The 21,370-nt window shown below is 46.3% G+C and overlaps 1 protein-coding gene across 5 annotated transcripts in view; it reads right to left on the bottom strand.

Moving 5' to 3' along the window:
- LOC125463608 (caskin-2-like) overlaps positions 1 to 21,370 on the bottom strand; it is a 281,692-nt gene that overhangs the window by 28,486 nt on the left and 231,836 nt on the right. For all 5 annotated transcript variants that reach the window (XR_007249868.2, XM_048555091.2, XM_048555092.2 and 2 more), the window contains 6 exons: positions 20,871 to 20,979; positions 18,970 to 19,064; positions 12,328 to 12,445; positions 6,305 to 6,514; positions 2,984 to 3,102; positions 1,738 to 1,822 (listed from right to left, as the gene is read on the bottom strand). Coding sequence is in view for 4 of the 5 variants with exons in the window: in XM_048555091.2 (XP_048411048.1) it covers positions 1,738 to 1,822; positions 2,984 to 3,102; positions 6,305 to 6,514; positions 12,328 to 12,445; positions 18,970 to 19,064; positions 20,871 to 20,979 (736 nt within the window). In the remaining variant the exon portion in view is untranslated. The remainder of the gene's footprint in view (positions 1 to 1,737; positions 1,823 to 2,983; positions 3,103 to 6,304; positions 6,515 to 12,327; positions 12,446 to 18,969; positions 19,065 to 20,870; positions 20,980 to 21,370) is intronic.

The raw sequence follows: 21,370 nt of genomic DNA, 5'->3' as shown, positions 1-21,370 counted from the left end.
TCAATTGAGGCAGTCTGGGGGCATTCACTGAAGCAGGGGCAATGCCCTCAGTGCTGGCAGCACTATGTTGCCCATCTCTCCAAGCCCAACCTCCTCGAATCCAAACTGAGCCCCAGAGCACACTCCCAATGGAGCCCTGTCCATCCATTGGCACTACTTCACGACAGGCTCTTGGCCTGTTTCCACCTCCAACTCCCTCCCTCCATCTCCGTCCCCTACGCCTGTCATGTGGACCTTCTGGCTCCATTGGGCCATCTGCACGTGCGCCGCTGGTCTGACATGACTAACAGAACCTCGCAATGTTGGCCATATGTACACAGATTCATTGTGACTCAGAGAACTTTGTCTTCAGTAGGTGGCATCGCCATGCCCATCTGCACATGGGTAAGCAGCCATCTTGTCAGCGCTAACCACTCCGTTAAAATAAAACAACTCTCTCTGGTTCAATCATTGGTGAAATTCCAGGGCTGGATCCACAGACTGGGAAGTGGGCAGGAAGGGTGGTTACACAGCGTGAGGGCCACTTCATCCCGGCTGTCAATAGCGTCAGCTGAGGCTAGTCAGCAGCAATCTGATTCCTGATCAAGTTGAGGGTGGAACAGGCCCCACTTCACAAACGGGAGTGTGTAGATCCAGGCAGACCATTCCACGTGGTACTGAAGGAGTGCTGCACTGCCAGAGCTGTCATCCTTTAAGTAAGGCATTGAACCAAGTCTCCATCCAGACCAGAACAGCATCCATGTTCTCCTTGATGTTTGGCTGTTGTTTACTGTTTCCTTTAACTCCTCACTACAATAGGCTATCCAGTTGTCGTCACATGGCTATTTGTGGGAGCTTGCTGCGCAGAAATTTGCTGCACACATTAGCTGCATCAGAGCAGTCATCCTTTCCCATGTGACCTGGCAGTGGAGACAGCCAGACTTATCAGTTTCACTGTCTGGTTTGGAAACAGAGATCTTAGGAGGATGTAAGAATCAGTCGTTTGGCCCTCTGACCCTATTAAACCAGTCAGCAAGATCATAGATGATCTGACTGTGGTTTCAACTCCATTTCATGTTTTTCACCTCCCCCCATAAATCAGCGTCAACTCTCTTGTGCATCAAAAATCTGTCAGTCTTGAATAGATTTGCTAACCAACCTTCCACTCTTTCTGCAGAGGGAGAGATTTCATACATACTTCACAGAGAGCGTCACAGTGGATGCTGAGATGGCAAAACCGGGAAGGAACAACAGACGATACCACACAGCACTACTCTGTCCAGTCACCTATAGAAACCCATGAGAACGCGTGTGTGTCTCTGTGCATGTGTGTGTGTGTGAGAGGGAATGTGTGTGTGTGAAACTGTGTTTGTGTGTGTGTATGTGTGTGTGTGTGTGTGTGTGTGTGTGTGTGTGTGTGTGCGAGCGAGCGTGCGTGAGTGAGCGTGCCTGTGTGTGCGTCTGTGAGAGTGTGTCTGAGTTTCTGTGTGTGTGTGTGTGTGTGTGTGTGTGTGTGTGTGTGAACGAGCATGCATGAGTGAGCGTGTGTGTGTGTGTGTGTTGTGTGTGCGTGTGTTGTGTGTGTGTGTGTGAGCGTGCGTGAGTGAGCATGCCTGTGTGTGTGTGTGTGTGTGTGTGTGCGAGAGTGTGTCGATACTGTGATCTATAACAATAATGCAGAGTGACACACTGAGTTGCATTATGTGCAGGTGAGGCCCACAGGTTGATGTGGAAAGTGAGGTGTGGACTGGCTCTTACCTGCAGGCTGGTCAAGTTGCTTGCCAGTGTTCTCTGAGCCTCTGCAGACCTGCTGATGTGCCTGATCCCCACCAGGGGGCACAGCCTGCCAGAAACCAAAAGGCTAGATTAGAGTAGACACAGCAGGGGGGCTAATGGGAGTGTCAGGCTCACCTTCACACATAGAAATATCCTCTTCTGAGCCACCAAAATATCCGAGCAAAAACCATTAACACGTCCCGGCAAGACTCACCCAACTCTCACAAAACAAAAGTATGGCAGATGCTGGAAATCTGAAGCCAACACAGACATTGCCTCACCAGGTCTGGCAGTGTCTGTGGTTCTAGGGTAGACTTCCTGGACTCGAAACACCAACTCTGTTTCTTGCTGCGCACAGACACTGCCAGAGCTACTGAGGCTTCCAACATCCCCTGCGTTTGTTTCACCCGACTTTATCATTTTGCAAAAGGACGAGGTGGGGGTGGGGGCAACGGATGGGGAGCAGTGACATGGGGGTGGGTGAGGGGTGTAGAGTAATGAGGGACTGTGGGAGGGGCAACAAAAGGGGTGGGGCAATGAGGGAGTGGAGGGACAAAAGTGTGGGCGAGGGGTGACAAAGGAGGTGGGGTAGTGAGGGGGTGGGAGGATGAAGGGTGAAGGGGGAAGGATGACAAAGGGGGTGCGGGGACGGAGGGGGTGGGCTGACAAAGGGGATGGGGTAATGAAGGGGTGGGGGGACAAAGGGGGTGGAGTAATGAGGGGCTGGGGGAGGGGCAACAAAGGAGATGGGCTAACTAGGGGGTGAGTGGGGGGTTCAAAGTGAGTAGGGTAAGGGTGAGGATTTGAGACATGAGGAGGTTCAGGATGCTCACTGAAGTCTGCAGGCAGTACAAGTGCTCAGTCATAAGGTGGGGATCTACAAGGAAGGATGGAAAGAACTGTGGATGAGAAATCAGGAACAAAAACAGAAATCACAGGGAAAGCTCAGCAGGTCTGGTAAGCATCTGTGCAGAGAAAGCAGAGTTAATGTTTCAGGTCCGGTTCTGAGGAAGGGTCACCGGACCCAAAACGTTTACTCTGATTTTCTCTCCACAGATGCCGCCAGACCTGCTGAGTTTTTCCAGCAACTTCTGTTTCTGATCCACCAAGAAGGGGCAAGTTTGAAGGGCTCAATGGCCTTTTGCCATATCCTGTCTGTTTCGCTGTACGCATGTTGCCATAGGACAATGTTGGGGGTGGCACCAGTGGCCAGCCTGTGCTCTCATACCTTGCCATTCTCCAAGCTTGTGGTGGCTGTGTGCCCGTTGCCACCCTCTGTACTTTGCCCACTGCCAGCACTCCGAATGCTGCCCACACTGCCTGTACTGCCCACGCTGTTCCTATCACCTGCAGAAGAGGAGGATGATGTTTTGAGTGAGGAGAGGTACCGCTCTATAGACTATAGGTACATGAGATCAAACGCACTGCAGCCATTCCCGTACAATATCCCTCCGTATCCCGTGTCAGCACGACTCTGCTCCCGAGACATGAACCTTTGGTTCTGCACTGAGGGATGAAATACAGAACTCCTGTCTGCCCCCTTACGGGGCTACAGAAGATCGTATGACACTATCCCAACGTTCCTGTGTCCTCAATAGCATCTCTCCGCCAATCTGTATCGGAAAGAGACTAACTGCTCGCTCCTCCTGCTTGCTGTTTGTGGAACTCTGTTTTGTGAAAATTGTCCACCTCTTTGCTCTACAGTACCGCACACCAGAAAGAACTCAGTGGATATGTGGCACCTTGGAACATCGCAGACATTTAAAAATGTACTATATTACAGGACATGCCTTCTTTAATCACTACGTTCCTTTTGTCTGGTTTTGCCACTGTAAAATACCTGGTGGTAGTTTCCACCTTGAAGGTGCTATGTAAATGCACATTGCTGTTGCTGTACATTACCGGGCGACACGGTGGCTCAATGGTTAGCACTGCTGCCTCACAGCACCAGGGACCCGGGTTCAATTCCAGCCTCACATGACTGCCTGTGTGGAGTTTGCACATTCTCCCCATGTCTGCGTGGGTTTCCTCCTACAGTCCAAAGATGTGCAGGTTAGGTGGCATGGCCATGCTAAATTGCCTGTAGTGTTCAGGGATGTGTTATAGGGGGATGGGTCTGGGCAGGATGCTCTGAGGGTTGGTGTGGATATGTTGGGCCGAAGGGCCTGTTTCCACACTGTTGGGATGCTACGATAATGTGGTCATTTCACCTGTAGTAGCCTTGTTTTCAGCTGTCAGTGTGTAATTCGGTCCCCCTGCGCCTCAAAACCTTCTTTCCCCACTGCTACCATTTCGATCACCTGGCTCAGTCTTCATCCCTAGCAACCACCTCAATCATGTATTTTTCACTTCATCACTCCTCCTACTCTTTAAAAACACTGCGATTGTCCTCAGGTATGGAGCTAGTTACTTGGTGCCTGTAGTTTCTCAGGGTGAAAACAGCAAAAGGGATGGGTGTGAAAGAGTCAGGAAACCCAGAGCAGGGATCAGTTTTGCTTAAAACAGAAGCTGGGAGTGAGCCTGGCAGACCACATGCTGGGAGGACCAGGGTTGCAGCTGGTTGACGAATTTGACCCAGAGACACTGAACGAATGGTGAATTATTTCCAAGTCAGGATGGTGAGCTGCTCCGAGGGGAGTGTGCAGGGGGTGGCGTTCCTGCTCTCTTTGACCTTCTAAGATGGCAGAAGTTGCAGATTTGGAAGGTGCTGTCCAGGCAGTGTTGGTGAATTGATGTGGTGCACCTTGTAGATGACACACTCTGCTGCTACTGAGGGTCAGTGGTGCAGGAAAGTAGATGTTGAAGAGGGTGGATAGAGTGTTCAACCATGTAGTTTCCCTGGACACAGTAGACTGGGAATGGGGCCTGACATTTCCAGTCTGTACCGTCTTTATGGCAACCAGACCCACAAAACCACTTTGACTGTTTCCTCTTTCGAGAGACAGCGTGTGCTATAATATCATAAAAGATAACTGGAGTAATTGAGAGATGCAAACAGAACAAAGAATGAGATGTGAGAGAAGGTTCAATACACTTGAAATCACCTGAGGGAGTGGGACTGGGGAATTACTATTAGAGGGAAGAGGAGAATGAGACCTCTCTGACAGCTCTCATCACCAAGGACTAGCATTATTTCAGAGTAGTTGGCATCTTAAATGGAGTAGGGTGCATTGTTAGATTGCTGTCCCAAGAGGGAGAGAAGTATGTCTCAGTGTTTGAGTTAATGGGTGTGTAATCCGTAGAGTACCACTCCACATGGATGGAACAGGCATGGGGGCAGATCTGAAGTCAACTTCAGCTAGCATGGGAATTGAGCCTACGCTGTTGGCATTACTCTGGGCCACATGCAGGTCATCTAGTTAGCCGAGTGGACCAACCAAGTGGACCAGAGCTCTGGAACTTTCTGTCAGAATTGTACAGTTGGATAGCGTGGGTGTCCATTGCATTGCACATGCCGGGGAGCAGGAGGGGGCGCAGGTGGTGTTGCACCCAGTTGCAGCCATCCTGATTGGTCACTCCATGTTCCTCCACTCCCTTGGCAGCGGAACCTTCAATCACTTAGTGCGTTAGTCGCTGGAATTCCCTCCGGAAACTTCTCTTGTGTATTGACTTCTCTCCGCTAATTATAACCCATTTCTTTGGCCAAACCTCCAGCTGTATCTCACCATCTCCTCTGATTGAGAGCCAGTTTCTTTCAAAGTAAGTTCTGTAATGTGTCTTGGACAGTTTGCGACTTTAAGAGTGCTGTAATTCATTCAACTAGCGCCGTTAGCATTGTACAACATTCCAAGGTGCTCCATGGGAGTGCAACCAAAGTATATTTGATAGCAGGTCATATAATGAGCTAAAGCGCTGACCAAAATTTTTAACAATGACATACAATCTCATGTCTTAAATTAGAACGTCCTTAAATAATTGCAATCTGTCCATTGGGTGGGTGCGTGATGGGCTGAACAGCATTCCTCATCTGTACTAACCTTATGACTGTGTTTCATTGCTACTCCTTCCAGTGTCCTCACCTCCCTTAGCCTTCATAATTACCAGGTCCTGAGGTACCTCTAGTTTCATTGACCTCTTGGGAAATAGTGAACGAGTGACAGGTTCATGAGGTACTGAGTTGGAAGGTTACATTTTTGGGTAATATCCTTCTCCAAGGCTCCTCAATGAAAGTAAAGATAAATATCTTCTCAATAAACCGTGAGCCTCATACTAATCTGCGGAGATAGTTGCTGTTGCTGTGGGGTGCCAGTGTTATAAACTCCAGTACCGGAGTCCGAGCCTCAAGAAATAGGGGAATATTCAGAGAGTTAGGGAAAAAGGTCACTCAAGGGTTTCCCTGTTGAAGAAAAATAAAGGTGAACGCACCCAGTTTGAGTTTCGGCAGGGAATAACAAAACCTCACATCAGATGCACAAAAGCAAGTCCTGGCATCTTGTGGAATCAGACAGACGGTGTACCCTCTCCCTCACCATAAACCGTGACCATCCACTTCACTGTTTGGGAAGAGAAAGTCACACAGCGGCTGCCATTAGCTTGAACACAGATTTACCTGCACACATCTCACTGTTCTCCGTGCTGTGATTGTTGTGGCTGAAGCCAGGATGGTTGAAGGTGCGATGGGCGGGCAGTGTCTGCGAGTACATCTGTTGGTACAGCTGGTAAGCATCGTCTGTTTGTGAGGTGGTCAAGGAACTCTGGTGGTTCTTGGAGAACCCCTGGCGTTGATGGGGAGGCACTGACGCATGGCGAGTCAGGGTGCCTGTGGGGACACAACAAGTGTGACATTTCTCCTTTATATTCACTAGTGTTTTCACATGCAACTGAACCGTTTCATTGCCTACACCAAATCCTCCTGGAAAATAGGAGTCGAACAGTTAGCAACTGCTTTTGACCAGCACGGACTGGAGGGGCTGAGGGCCTTTTTCTGTGCTTTAGGCCTCTATCGCCTGTGTAACTTTCTACATGTTACTCACTACCACTATGCCACCTGTGTTCCCAATTGTTCAGTTTACATACAAGCCTGTCAGGGGCAGTGCTATGGTAACAAAGGAGGAGAAAGGGGAGAACTAAATTAAAACATATTCAGAAGGAGCAATAATGGATTCCACACCCCCACGATACCCAGCTCTCTATAAAGGCACCATGAGTGTTCGAAGGATCTGCATGCTGCCTCTCCAAGGACACCCAGGCACAAACCTGGAAAAGGGGAAGGCAGTCGAGAACTATGGCTCTCTTCCACCCCTGCTGTCTGGTCTTGTTGATGGCCGCTTTGACCAGGCCCCACGAGCAGATCTGCCAAAGCGACCTTTATATTTAACTCAGTTCGCCACACCTGTTGACACTCTTCAATCCCACGATTCCTCATTCACAGGTGGAAAGTTTTCAACCTGACCCAGTTCATCTGCCTCTTCGATCATGGTGTCCCTTAACTGTATCTATCCTGCACTTTACAAAGTGTCACCTTTTAGGGACCGATTCTGGGGAGGTTTGCAAGGGCTACTTCTTGTTCCCTTTAGTGGTGCCACTTTTGCTGCTTCTGTACCAACTTAAAACATGCTGCATTTCATGGCAGATCAGTGGCCTGAAACATTAACCCCATTTCCCCTTGCAACTGCAAGTGTTTTCAACGTTTCTGTCGATATCAGTTTTCCAGCACCCACAAAAAGTACATTTGCCTTTGATGTTCTTTTGCCTTAAGCACTCTGAAATCAGCCAGATAAGGCAACGTGGTCTCTCCAGGTCCAGAAAATTTCAGAAAATAATTATCTGAAATAACAGGCACTGAGCTGCAAACAGAGAACCTTGCTCAACTTTCTCCCAACTCTTGGCAGAGGTGGGTAGGAGAGAAAGGGGAGGAGAATGAGGAGGGGGTGGAAAATAAAAGGTGTTCCCACTCTTGTTGTCATTCCTCACAGTCCATCAGCTCAGTCACATGCAATCAACAAGGTCACTGTTAATTCTGCGAGGTAAATCTTAAAGCCTATATGCAAAGGCCAAGACCTTAGCTTAGCAACAGAGAATTCACCCCTAAGTTTATGACTGGCTAGAAATACAAACCTTTTCAAACCTGTAAAACACACTTTATTGCCCTCTTCCACCTGGCTCCCTCTCCCATGTAATCTCATTCCTTTTGTCAGTGACCCATTAGAGTAAAGGGCTCCAAGATAATAAAATGTGAGGCTGGATGAACACGGCAGGCCAAGCAGCATCTCAGGAGCACAAAAGCTGACGTTTCGGGCCTAGACCCTTCATCAGAGAGGGGGATGGGGAGAGGGAACTGGAATAAATAGGGAGAGAGGGGGAGGCGGACCGAAGATGGAGAGTAAAGAAGATAGGTGGAGAACAAGGTGTAGAGCTCTACACCTTGTTCTCCACCTATCTTCATTACTCTCCATCTTCGGTCCGCCTCCCCCTCTCTCCCTATTTATTCCAGTTCCCTCTCCCCATCCCCCTCTCTGATGAAGGGTCTAGGCCCGAAACGTCAGCTTTGTGCTCCTGAGATGCTGCTTGGCCTGCTGTGTTCATCCAGCCTCACATTTTATTATCTTGGAATTCTCCAGCATCTGCAGTTCCCATTATCTCAGAGTAAAGGGCTCCATTATTTCACATGGGCCATGGGCACAACAGCATAGTGCACTGCTCACTGAGTAACACGCTTCACTGGCCTCACTGAGTGCCATTCTCTTGGAAACACAGTCTCCACAGAGCACTTTCTAAACAATATGCAGTACCTGGAGTTTATTACCTTATAACCAGACCCTCCCAAATGGAGTTACATTTTTTGATTCGTCTGTGGTTTAACTAACACCAGGTCAGGGTGATCTGCTAAGTGAAGAACTGTTTTGATTTAATTTGATTACACGTATTCCTGTTTTCTTTTAATGATTATTTTACTGCCATCCCATACACAGGAAGAACAAGACGTCCTGCCCTTTTCGCTCTGCAATCCCATGGCTCTGGATGATGCACCTTCCAATGCCTGGTTAGGGACACAGAAACAGGAGTCATCCATTTGGTCCCTCAAGCCTGCTCCATCCTGATCACAGCTGGTCATCAACCTCAGTGCCATTTTCCTTTATGTCCCTTGACGTCATGGCTATCCAGACGTCTGTTGACCCCTGTCTTAAACATACTCAATGATTGAGCCTCGGCCACCCTACGGAGTTATGTACCCTCTAATTTTTCTTGTTTCTTGAGGGCCTCCAGAGTCTGAGCATGGCAGTGGTTACTGGAACCAGACGCCAATGTGTCCACAGATTGATCAGCAAGCACTGACCCTCACACAGCTTACCGGGAATTTTGCACCGGGAGACAGAATTCCAAAGACTCACCACTCTCGGGCTGAAGAAATTCCTCTTTAACTCGGGGCTCAGTGGCTCCCCCTTATTCTGAAACTGTCTCCTGGTTTTAGATCCCTGATCCAGAGGAGACATCATTTCTGCATCCATCCTGTCTAGCCCTTTAACAATTTTGGAAGTTTCAATGTAACCACCCTTCATTCTTCTATCCTCTAATTTCCCACCATTCTATGTGTAATATCCAAATGCAAGTCAGAGTATTACAGCACAGATGGAGACCTTTCGGCCCCTTATATCCACACCCATCATCAAAGACCTAACTATATTAATCTCATTTCCCAGCATTTGGCCCATGGCCTTGGCTGCCACGGTGAATAGACCAAAATTCTTCCTGATCAACCCTTTTGCCTTCATTCCCAAAATGTAGAATTGAACAAAATGGCCCACCATTAATACACAGGATTTCCTGTAGACCTATACTTTACCCATTCAAATGTTGAATTGTAAAATATCCCGTTACCAATAGGCTTTTCCTGTCTGCTTCTATTGACTCAAATTCATTGGAGTCACCGTTTTTACTGTGCTGAATCCTAATGGCTGCTACTTCCCATCAGGAGAAGAATTCCAATTTACCAAAGCTCTTCATGTTTAATTTACACAGTAGAGCCCTGGTGGATCAATCTCGTTCCCGTTCAGACACACTGTTTATAATAATGGGTTAGCCTCCCTTTCTAGTCAACCAGATCACCGAGAAATCTTGTGGGGCAATCCTTTCCTGTTCGCTTCAAAACACTAGAATCACTAAGATTTTGTAGACTTTTCCAGTGATTTCGTTCCTTCTCTCCCAGGGAGGTGGTGGCCTAGTGGTATCACCACTGGACTGTTAATCCACAGGCCAAGATAATGTTCTGGGAATGCGGGTTCGTATCCCGCCAAGGCAGATGGTAGAATTTGAATTCAATAAATATCTGGAATTAAGGGTCTAATGATGACCATGAATCATTGCCAATTGTTGGAAAAACCCATCTGGTTCACCAATGTCCTTTAGGGAAGGAAACTACCATCCTCACCTGGTCAGGCCTACTTGTGGCTCCAGATCCACAGCAATGTGGTTGACTCTTAACTGCCCTCTGGGCTACTAGGGGTGGGCAATAAATGCTACCCAGCTAGCAATGCCCTCAATCCTATGAATGAATTTTAAAAAATGGGCCAGATCCTTGCTGCCTTGCCTAAGGGTCTTGAGTTCATGATGAGCCTGGACAGGCCACTCCCAACATGAGATACATCACAGCACCCACCTATCCCAGAAACAGAACTGTCCTAATGAACTCAGATTGCAGTCAGATGGTCAGATTTTCCGAGAATCAGGATGATTCGGAAACCTTTTAAAATGGGCAGGTGGGACCTGATTCTGGGGTTCCCAGCATAGGCAATTTTAGCTAGTATGAGACAAGGGCAGTGAGCTGACACCCTGTACCCCCGAACTGACAGCACCACTGTGGCATCCCTTAGCCCCCTGAGATTTTCACCGAGTTGGGTCAGGTGCCCACTCAGGTGTGATGAGCCATCATCCAGATTCTGAAGCCTTTTGGACGGGAAGGTTTTTTCAAAAGGTTTTGCCCATGTCTCCCAACTAATTCCAGTGGACACTTGTGATTTCATCCAACCCAATACTAATCATGCTCCTTCCATACCCATTCACCCAATGTGCGCAGTTTACATAAGCAATGAGCATATAACTCTGGCAAGAATGGAAATGTTGAGAGAAAATAAATCCTTTCAGAAATGTTATTTAAATTACCCCGCTGTTACTACAATATCATTATGTCAGACAGACCATTAAAGTAGCAGTAACCAGAGGTTACAAACAAGTCACACCTCTTAATCTTGATTGAATAAACATTGAGACATTGAAAAAAACAGGTCACAAAGTGAACAAACTTTGATAATCATTCACAGATATCAATCAATCAGTCAACAAATCAGATCACTTGTCAAGACAGAATCCCATTTCAGCTCGGGCTTTTAGCAAGCATTTGGCTAAGCACAAAGTAAGGACCAGGCAGGCTTGGGTTTGAATGGGCTAATCACAGCCAGAGTCTTTGCTTCTTACCACCAATGTTAGAAAGTGTGTGGATGTCAATCTGAGGCATATCGAAGATCAGAGCTGGTTTTATCTTTATGCTGACGGCAAATACCGAGGCACCATGGACATGACTAGATTTGTCTCACTTGGTGGCAGTCTTAACTTCAAGTCAGAACGTTTTAGGTTCGAGACTCACATCAGAATCTCAGGCCCATATCCAGGCAGGCATTTCAGTGCAGTACTGAAGGACAGCAGCGCTGTTGGAGGCGCCATTTTTAAGGCTGAGGTCATAAACCAATTCACATTTGCTATCTGGGTGCATGTAAAAGATCCCACAGCACTACCTCTAAAAAGAGATCTCCTTGCTGTCTGAGCCAATATACATCCTTGAACCAACTTCAATGAAATAGATGATTTGGCTAGTCATTTATCTCACTTCTGTTTGTGGGATCTTGCTGTGTCCATTATATCACATCAGTGACTACATTTCATTTGCTGCAAAACCCACACTTAGGCCTTTAAAGGTGCTATACAAATGTAATTCTTTCCTCTTTGTTTGAACTACAACAATCTGTTGAAGATCTATAGGGCAGCCAGCAAGTGAGACATGATAGTACAGCATAAGTCATCGCCTTGAGAATGCAGGGATGGGGTTGGGGGCTCCAAATAATACAAACCTCTGGGCTAATCTTCCCATAAAGGAAAAGGTGTAAGATAACATCTTTCCCATGAACACTATAGTGTCACGTTGAGGTGAGTAAGACCACCATAAACCCACGTGTTGAACATCTACATTCATCCCAGAAGAGAAGAAACCATAAAACTAGTGAAAAAAACAAACACACTTGTCCCACTCAATCTGTATACTTCAAAATGGACAACCTGTATGATCATTTACAAGTACTATTGTGTTGGTTTTAACCAATTTTTCCTCCCCCAACATGGCATCTCATCTACTCACCTTTAGACTTTCTGGAGTCTAATAAGAAACATTGGGAACAGGAGGTGGCCATTCAGCCCCTTGAGACTGTGCCTGATCGGTACTGCAAACGTGACTGCCTGGCCCATATCCTTACTCAACAAAAATTTGGTCCACTGAGCTAACTCATCAGTATTCATAACTTTTAGGGGAACACGGTTGCCTGTGTCCACGCCATCTGTAAGTGTGACAATCAGCCATCCACTGACCTGATCGCCTGCTGAGCACCTCGACAATGGATGGGGGGAAGTAGCCAACACGGTCTGTGCCCTTCTGGCTGTCGTGAATGTGTCCCTTCCAGCGACCATCAGCATGTTGCTCCAGGACCTGTAACAGGGAAGCAGTGACATATAGAATGACCAAACACATACAATGTCATCAAAAGAATTTCACAGATCCATCTGTCTCTGTAAGCTACAGGAATATTATCAAACTACAGCATGACATACATACAAACTATGGAATGAGGTAATGGGCGTTTTTCTTCTCATACGTACCTAGAGGCCTTGGGTAGTTGCTGCAGACATATGCAAGGATGTAGCCCTGGCTCTCTCCCTCAGGTCAGTAAGAGTGAGAGTGTGGAGCTGAAAGCAGCATTCTCTCTCAGCAAAGTAGTTTGGGAAATAAGCCTGATAAAATTTCAAACATCAGGAATCCAAATTCTCAGGTGAATGAGAAATCTAGTCTGAAGACTGTCTATTGTTCTATCACTGTTAGCAATTAGTTCTCATCACTAGGAATTCAAAGGACTGGAAGAATTCAACCCATTTTCTACATTCTGAATTTGCCTTTTAACCTGCACAACTGTTGTGCATTTTCCGTTTTACCTAGCATTCTCCCCATTTATAACAGCTCTGCAGAATCATGTTTACCTGCTATTCTTTATAATACACAGAGGCACCGCCATTCCCTAGTACATTCTCTGGCCTAACAAGTGGCAAGTAACACACCTACCATTCAATGACTATCACCAATAAAAGACAATCTAAGCACTGCTCCTTGACATCCAATGGTGTTACCATCACTGAATCTCCCACTATCAAGATCCTGGGGGTTACCATTGACCAGAAACTGAACTGGACTTGCTATACAATTGCAACAACAGCTGGTCAGAGGCTGGGAATACTGTGTTCAGTAACTCACCTCCTGACTCCCCAAACCCTGTCTGCCATCTACAAGTATGATGGAACATTCTGCATTTGCCTGGATGAGTGCAGCTCCAACAGATGAAATTTGGCACCATCCAGGACAAAGCAGCCCGCTTCATTGACACCACATCCATTAACATTCACTCCCTCCACCACTGATGCCCAGAAGCAGCATTGTCTATTATTTACAAGCTGCACTGCAGAAATTCACCAAAGATCCTTACACAGTGCCTTCCAAATTCATGATCACTTCTATTAAGAAGGATGAGGGCAGCAGATAAATGGGAGCCACTCACCATTCTGACTTGGAAATATGTCGCCATTCCTTCACCATTGCTGGGTCAAAATCCTGGAATTCCGTCCTTAAGGGCATTGTGGGTCAACCTACAGCAGGTGGACTGCAGCAGTTCCAGAAGGCAGCTCACCATCTCCTTCTCAAGGGCAACTAGGGATGGGCAAGAGATGTTGGCCAGCCAGCAATGCCCACATGGCATGAGGGAATTTTTAAAATATACACTGGGCTGCCATGCTCTATGTTATACACAGGGGCAGTTATTCCCTACGATATAGGCAGTGACAGCTATTTTCTATAAGATACACAATGATTGCTATTCTCTAAGATGTGCTGAGGCCACTGTCCTATATTGTATACAGAGGGGTAGTATTCGCAAAGACTTACACAGGACAGCTTTCTCTATAATAGACACAGCAGAGACTGCTATTGCCTCTGGTCATCATATTGTTGGATTTCTCCAGTTTCCTCCTCTTGTCTTTGATCTTCTGGGTTTGGCTTTGAGCAGTGAGCTGTTAGAAAGCTATCTTATGGATTTAGATTGACTGAGGAAATGTTGAACACATGCTTTCCTGTGTTGACAGATGATGGTGGAATAGCATCTCCTTTCAACAAAGGACACTTGGTTTATTCAACCTTGGTCTATGCAAAGCTTTTATGAAATTGCTTGGTGAAAAGAACAAAGGAGAGAGCTACAGGTAAAGTCAGCACAGTCCCAGAGGACCATAGGCTGTTCTCTCATCAGAAAGAGAAATAAAAGCGGTGGTTTAACCTGAGGGTCAGTCTGTACCAAGCAGGGGAGAGGTTGAGAAGGAGACCCCTTCATGGTGAGCTCAGCTGGTGTGGGAATTAAATCCATGCTGTTGATATCACACTGCATTGTAAATAGCTGTCCAGCCAACTGAGCTGCAACTAGCAAATAAACAAATGAAATAAATGCCTGTGGTTCTCACAGAATCCCAATTGCGGCCTACGGAGCTGCTAGGCTTTCCATCCCATTAAGGCTCCATGCACAAAGATTTGGAAGGGAAAAGAGTTCAGGAACGTGACAACTGTAATGATCTTCAAGAAGGGAGATCAGGGCCCACTCTGTGGAAACGCTCGAGGTATTCCCCTCAGAACCCATTGGAGAAAAATTCCTCCCAGAGACGCGCTGAGGCTTCAGACCTTCCAGAGGAAACTCTACTTTCAGAGAAATCCAGGATTGCATTCATCAACCTGACTGAGGCCAGTCTCCATGGATTGTGCTTTAGAGATCTGGATGTCCAATAACTTCTTTACAGTCCTGTAACTCCTGCGAAACTGTAACTGTCTGGTGTAGGAGATCTGAAACAGATGCCTAAAAAATCCAGAGCGGGGTCCGAGAGTCCCCCCACATTACATTCTATCTGATAGTGCCTGTTCACCTCATCAAAGTGTCAGCATTACTTCCTTCCTCACTGGAAAACTGTTACAATGCAGCAGTCTCCACACCAAAATCAATTTGACAACCCAATATGTTACTAACCCACAGTTTGACAGGATTATAGTATAACGGTCCACTCCGGCCCAGTCCATGAATTTTGTCAAAACAAGACTCATATCAATCCAGCCTTGGTCAGTTAAATATCCCAACTCCCCTTAGGTATTAAATAAAGGGCGGTATAGGAATATGCTCAGCACTTTCCAAACCTGGGACTGCTTCTTCTCTCAAAAGGTTACCAAGCACCCAGGCTGCCAACTATGGCACACAGTGCTTGATGACCAAGATGTCTACAAAGGAAGAAAGGTCCCAGCATACAGGACAGTTATTGTCACCAATCTCCTGTACTATAGTGAATCCTGAACTGTGTATCACAGACACTTGGTAAGTAGGAGCAAGAGCAGGTCAGACACACCTGTTCCTTCATTCTATACCATCAAGACTGATCATCGAACTCAGTACCTTGTTCCCACATTCTCCCTCTACTTTTTCATCCCTTAGGCCTAGGAACTATCTCTAACTCCTTGTACAAACATTCAATGTTTTGGTCTCAACTGGTTTCTGTGGCAGAGAACTCCACAAGCTCACCCCTCTCTGGGTGAAGACATTTCTCCTCATCTCAATCCTAAATGGCCTGCCCCACATTGTTAGACTGTGACCCTCTGGTCCTGGCCTCTCCATTCATCAGGAACATCCTTCCGGTGTTTACCCTGTTTTGTTCTGTTAGAATTTTATAGGTTTCTATGAGATGCACCTCAGTCTTTTAAACTCCAACGAATATAGTGCTAAACAATTCACTCTCTCTCCATATGTTAGTCCTGCTATCCCAGGAGTCTGGTAAACCTTAGCTGTACACCCTCCACAGCCAGAACATCCATCCTCAGATATGTAGAACAGAACTGCACACAATACTCTGGGACAATGTATCGATGGTACATGAGAACACTAGAGAAATTCCACCAGTACAGCTTCTGCCACTTTCCTGGATTCAATGGGAGGACCATAGAGTGAACACCACTGTTCTTCTTGATTTCAGCTCCACAGATGTTCCAGTAAAACTCCTGAAACTATGACAACGACAGGCTGGACACTGTGTTCAGAGGCTGGAAACTGTCTCCCCTCCATCCTGTTTCCTCAGCTCACAAACGCTGATGGTTCCTGAACAAAGGAAGTGATTCAAAGACCCTATGAGGCACTACTTGCAACACAGCAAAATTCACATGAACAGAACTCGCTACTAACTGGTCAAAATGGTGACAACTTGTTCGTCAAGCTGGACCACTCTGTTATCAAACATCGCAATGTTGAGGCAGGTGACAGTGAATGAAAGAACAGGAAGGAAATCCTGTTCTCTACATCCCATCGCGTCCTGGGACATCATGCCTCACATGCACAGAGACTTGTGGGTCAGGAATCAGCCCCACTGTTGACACGAAGACCCAGAGCAAAAAAACTGTGACCCTGAGTAAACGTAGCCCTTGAATTGAGGCACAATTGGTGATGCTATTCTTTATAGTTTACATATAGACTGCTGTTCTCCATAGTTTACGTAGGTGCCGCTGTTCCCTATAGTTTACATAGGTGCTGCTGTTCTCTATAGTTTACATAGGGACCCTGTTCTGTACATAGGGGCCACTGTTCTCTAAAATATACATAGGGATGGCTGTTCTCCATATTATACACAGGGGTAGCTCTTCTGTATATTATACATAGGGACAGCTGTTCTCTATATTATACATCGGGACAGCTGTTCTCTATAGTTCGCATAGGGATCGCTGTTCTCTACACTATATATAGAGACTACTGTTCTCTATATTATGCATAGGGATCGCTGTTCTCTATAGTTTACAAAGGGACCGCTGTTCTCTAGTTTTTCATAGAAACTGCTGTTCTCTATATTATACATAGGGACCACTGTTCTCTATATTATACATAGGGACCACTGTTGTCTATATTATACATAGGACTGCTTTACGAACAGGGGCTGCTGTTCTCGACTGTAACCACAAAGGACTGTTATTTCCTACACTATATACAGGATGATTACTCTTTTGGGTACACACTGCCATATGTTTTGTTGTGTTTCAGGTTACACGGTATGGCTGCATAGATATTGACACTGTTCGTCAATGTCCATAACAGGTTATTCCAACAGGCAGCCTGCAGGCCTGCTGAGAGGTCCTAACCGGCCCGTAACTGGTGTTTCCTCATGCTGCAAGTACAAATGGGAGATTCTCCAAGAAGATGGTCCTCTAATCAAACACAGTTTCTCTCCACATTTGCTGTTGAGGCTGATCATTGGGAACAGTCTCTGAATGGAAGACTAGCAAGCTGTGCAAACATGAGCAACTTAGATCAGCCTGAGGCCTGTGCCCCAGGACTGGTGATAGCTGCTGCTGAGAGTCTGCTAGCAATGGAGAGTCTGCTGGGCCAATGCGTGGGACGAGGCTGCTGGCAGACCCTCAGCTTCCAGGTGTGTGTGAGCAGAAGAGGTTCTGAGGTGGGGAGTGAGTTGTGAGGGAGGCAAGACTCTGTCCTTCCCATGTTGATGCTAATGAGGCAGGGTAAGTGTGAAAATGTGGTGGGGGTGGTGGTGAGGGGGGTGCAGGGCGAGAGTGATGGAGGGAAGGAAGACATGTGAGGGTTTGTGTGAGGGAGGGATGGAAGGAAACAACATGACGGTGTGAGGGAGGCGGAGGGTATTAGGGTATGTGTGACAGACTGAAATGGAGAGTGAGAAAGTTTGGGATTGAGGGCATGTGCATGCATGTGGGAGAGGGAGAGAGTCTGTGAACCCTGAGTTCAGGGTATTTGGGGTCCCTGGGTCTTAGAGTGAGCCAGAGATACATTCTCTCTTTTCTTCCTCCTTCCTCAAAAACCCACCCACAAAGCAGGCTGGGAAAAGAGAGAAATCCAGACTGAGGGGCATTTCTGACCTCCACTTACATATAAATTACAGAGGGAGTGTGCCTTCAATATGTTTTTTTTTACCTGATGCAGCAATGTTCACATTAATTCCTCACTGCATAAGAAACTAGGTGTGGAAGTTGTCGTATTGAAGAATCCAGCAGACAGTTATACCGTCTAACTGTTATGTACCAACTTTACATCCCTCAGGCACACAGGGTTAGGCTTATATTAAGCTAGTAATTTACAATAGAGATATATGCTTTCAACAGCATGTCATGCTTCAAGCGATTCAAGGTAAGGTGGAGTCTGAGGTCTTTATACCCTCAGGTCACATGCTGTAATATGGTGATGATATCATAAGTATTTCTGTTAAAGGTAAACTGATACACTGACTGTGAGACAGAACACAGGGTGTGCATCACCTGAGGTGGACCAAGGTATAATCCAGTTAAACCCAAGTCCTTCGCACACTTTCCAATTGACTATGTCTTTCCTATAACAGGGTGAACAAAACTGTACACAATATTCCAAGTTCAGCCTTACCAATGACTAATACAACCGTAACATAACCTCCTAACCAACTCCTTTACTCAGCGCCTTGGCCGACGAAGGCCAACATGCCAAATGCCTTCCTCGCCCACCTTGTCTACCTGTGATGCCGTTTTTCAATGAACAATGTACTTATACTCCTAGGTTTCACAACACTCCTCAGGACCTTACCATTTACTGTATAATTCCTACCTTGGTTTGACTTTCCAAAATGCAACACGTCACACCTATCTATATTGAACCGCATTTGCCAATCCTTAGTCCATTTCCCCATCTGAATAAAAACTCATATGTAATTTTTGGTAACCTTTTTTGCTATCAGTGATACCTCCTAATTTTGGAGCTCTGCAAGCTTACTAATTACACCTTGTACATTCACATCCAGGTCATTTATATAAATAACTAATAATATGTATTCCATATTAATATGTTGTTATATGTCCAACAATTCTGATGCTTCTCCCTCACTCCAAAACCCACCATTACTCACCATGATAACATCGCCAGCCCTAATATTGAGTGAAGTGGGGTCGTGAATGTTCCAGTAATCCTTAAGGGCTCGCACTTGCAGGATTCCAGAGGCCTCTGTTGGGAACAAAGGATGAGTTGATTGGAAACAATATGACGACAAGGTGAAATATTCCTGACACAGCCTACTCTATTTTGACAAGCCCATTGGAGACTGTCCCCACCTCTAAAAGCTGCCACTTTGATACGAACACAGTTTATTAACTCCACATGTTAGACAGTTTCCATGGGCCAATGTCATTAATTGATAACCCTGCATAGCTCTACAGATGGAACATACCCTCACCTCTGTTTCCATTTCAACTTTTTCTCATTCTATTTTCGGCTTCTCTGAACTGACTTGGGGTTATAATGCATCTCTTCTGCATCTCCTCTGGTCATTCGCCTGTTCCTCTTCATGTCCCTCACAACCACATCTTTTCATCAGGGTATTTCCCAACTGAATTTGTTTCCAGCAGGATGTGACAATGCTGAGGCCGCTGTCTTGTGTTTGCTTTAAATGCTACAGAGCCACGTCCACGTATCCACTTCATTATCCTATTGATCATAAGGTTCAGCTTCATAGACCATCACTGAGAAATCATACCCTGTACATTTGGTTCAGCCATTCTGCTCCAAAGTAAACCCAACAACAATCTCCTCCTGATCAAAACCCCAAGTCTCCAATCTGTATATTTTTCTGCTACCAGTGATAATAAATTCCAACCAGACTAGTCAAACAGAAACAAGAAGCCATAGGTTTTCTTTGGGTGGAAAATTTATTGAGTACAGCAATCCATCATTTCCCTTCTCTAGTTCCAATTGTATCTGTCATATATCATCATAATTCATTAATAACAGTCATCCACTCGCCTTCTAACTTTAATTACTTCTCATATTAACATGCGCAGGCGATTTACATTGCATCCAATTGTTTTAACTTGACATTGTTCAAGGTTCTGCAATTACAAAGCTGACCTCATGACTGTCTTATGCATCCTCCCTTTTAAAGACACTTTTCCATCACACAACCTTCCACTGCTCACATCTTCCAATTTCTCCCACCCAAGGCTAATGTATTATAGCTTCCACTTCCATTCTCCCATCTTCTGCGGGTGCTTTAACCTACTCCTGTTCTCCAAGTCTTCACCCAGCCCGTGTACACCTCTGCTTCGATTCCTCTTCCATCAGCTCAAACCAACAGCCCACACATTGGGTCTTTGATTTTCCAATCTTCGTAGCTGTGCCTCCCTCCAGCTCTTCAGACTCGTGGTCACCTCTTCATATTTGGAACGTACAGTTCAATGTTGTCTCAAACATCATTGACCATGGCACTGCTAGTCTCACCTGCTCATCCAGAACTTCAGGAAGAGGAAGGGTGCTCAGTGCTGAGTGTTGGCATAATCCAACTTTTGTTTTGTATCTCACTTTTCCCTACACTTGGATGGTACTTCTCGTACATGTGCTCTAACAGTTGTGTGTACACCTCAGGGACCCCACAGATTCAAACACATCTTCACACTATGAACCTGATTGCCTTCTCTAGATCTATGGACACATGTTGCATTGGCTTTCTCTATATTTCTCCATCTATGTCTCAAAACAAAACACAGCTTCTGTCCGAAAGAGTTTTCAAAGCCAACTGCATTCCCAAAAAGAATCCAGCAGATTTCCAAAGATCCCAGCTGGCTCCCTGCGACACGTACACTCCCAAGAAGCCCTGAACCGCGTTTCTCAACAACAAAGCAAATTGTCAAAACACCAAAGTACACTCCCACCTGTGCAGCCCCCAACAACTGAACAGTATATTTCCTTTCTCATTCTCACCACCTCTCCCCTTCCCCCCGGTGCCTGCGAAAGCCATGTCCAACACTACCCCCTTACCTCGCAGCAGCTGCTTGATTTCTTTGCTGGCTTGGGAGGTGGTGAACTGATTGACAATGTCCAACGCTGTTTGGTTGTAAGTGTTCCTGATGTTGACATCAACGCCAGCCTGCAAAGAGGAATACAGGGATGGAGTTGGGGTAAATGTTGAGGTCAAATTGCCACTACCTTTCTACACCCTCCCGACTCCTACCCCACTGCCCCTCAGGGCCGAGTGCTGGCACGTGTAGTCACCCCTTGGTGAGAGCTCAGGGCAGGATAGCTCCTGTTAGAGTGGGGAAACAGAAGGGAAAACTGGGCATGACGTAAACAAGAGGGGCCAACACCATCAAAGCGACATTTCAGATTGAGCATCCTCTTCATGAAACTTTGCTTCTGAGGACCGCAGGCTCCTGACGGGCAGAGCGCACCACTTGGTTTCCAGCAGAATAAGGAAAACCCTCAGGTGTGCCCATGCGCAGAAAGTCGGAGCTTCTGCTGGAGGGTAAATGGCTGGCGAG

The sequence above is a fragment of the Stegostoma tigrinum genome, chromosome 22, assembly GCF_030684315.1.
Source record: "Stegostoma tigrinum isolate sSteTig4 chromosome 22, sSteTig4.hap1, whole genome shotgun sequence".
NCBI classification, from domain to species: Eukaryota; Metazoa; Chordata; class Chondrichthyes; order Orectolobiformes; family Stegostomatidae; genus Stegostoma; species Stegostoma tigrinum.
The sequence above is the reverse complement of the archived record's forward strand: the minus strand, read 5'-3'. Positions and strand labels throughout refer to the sequence as shown.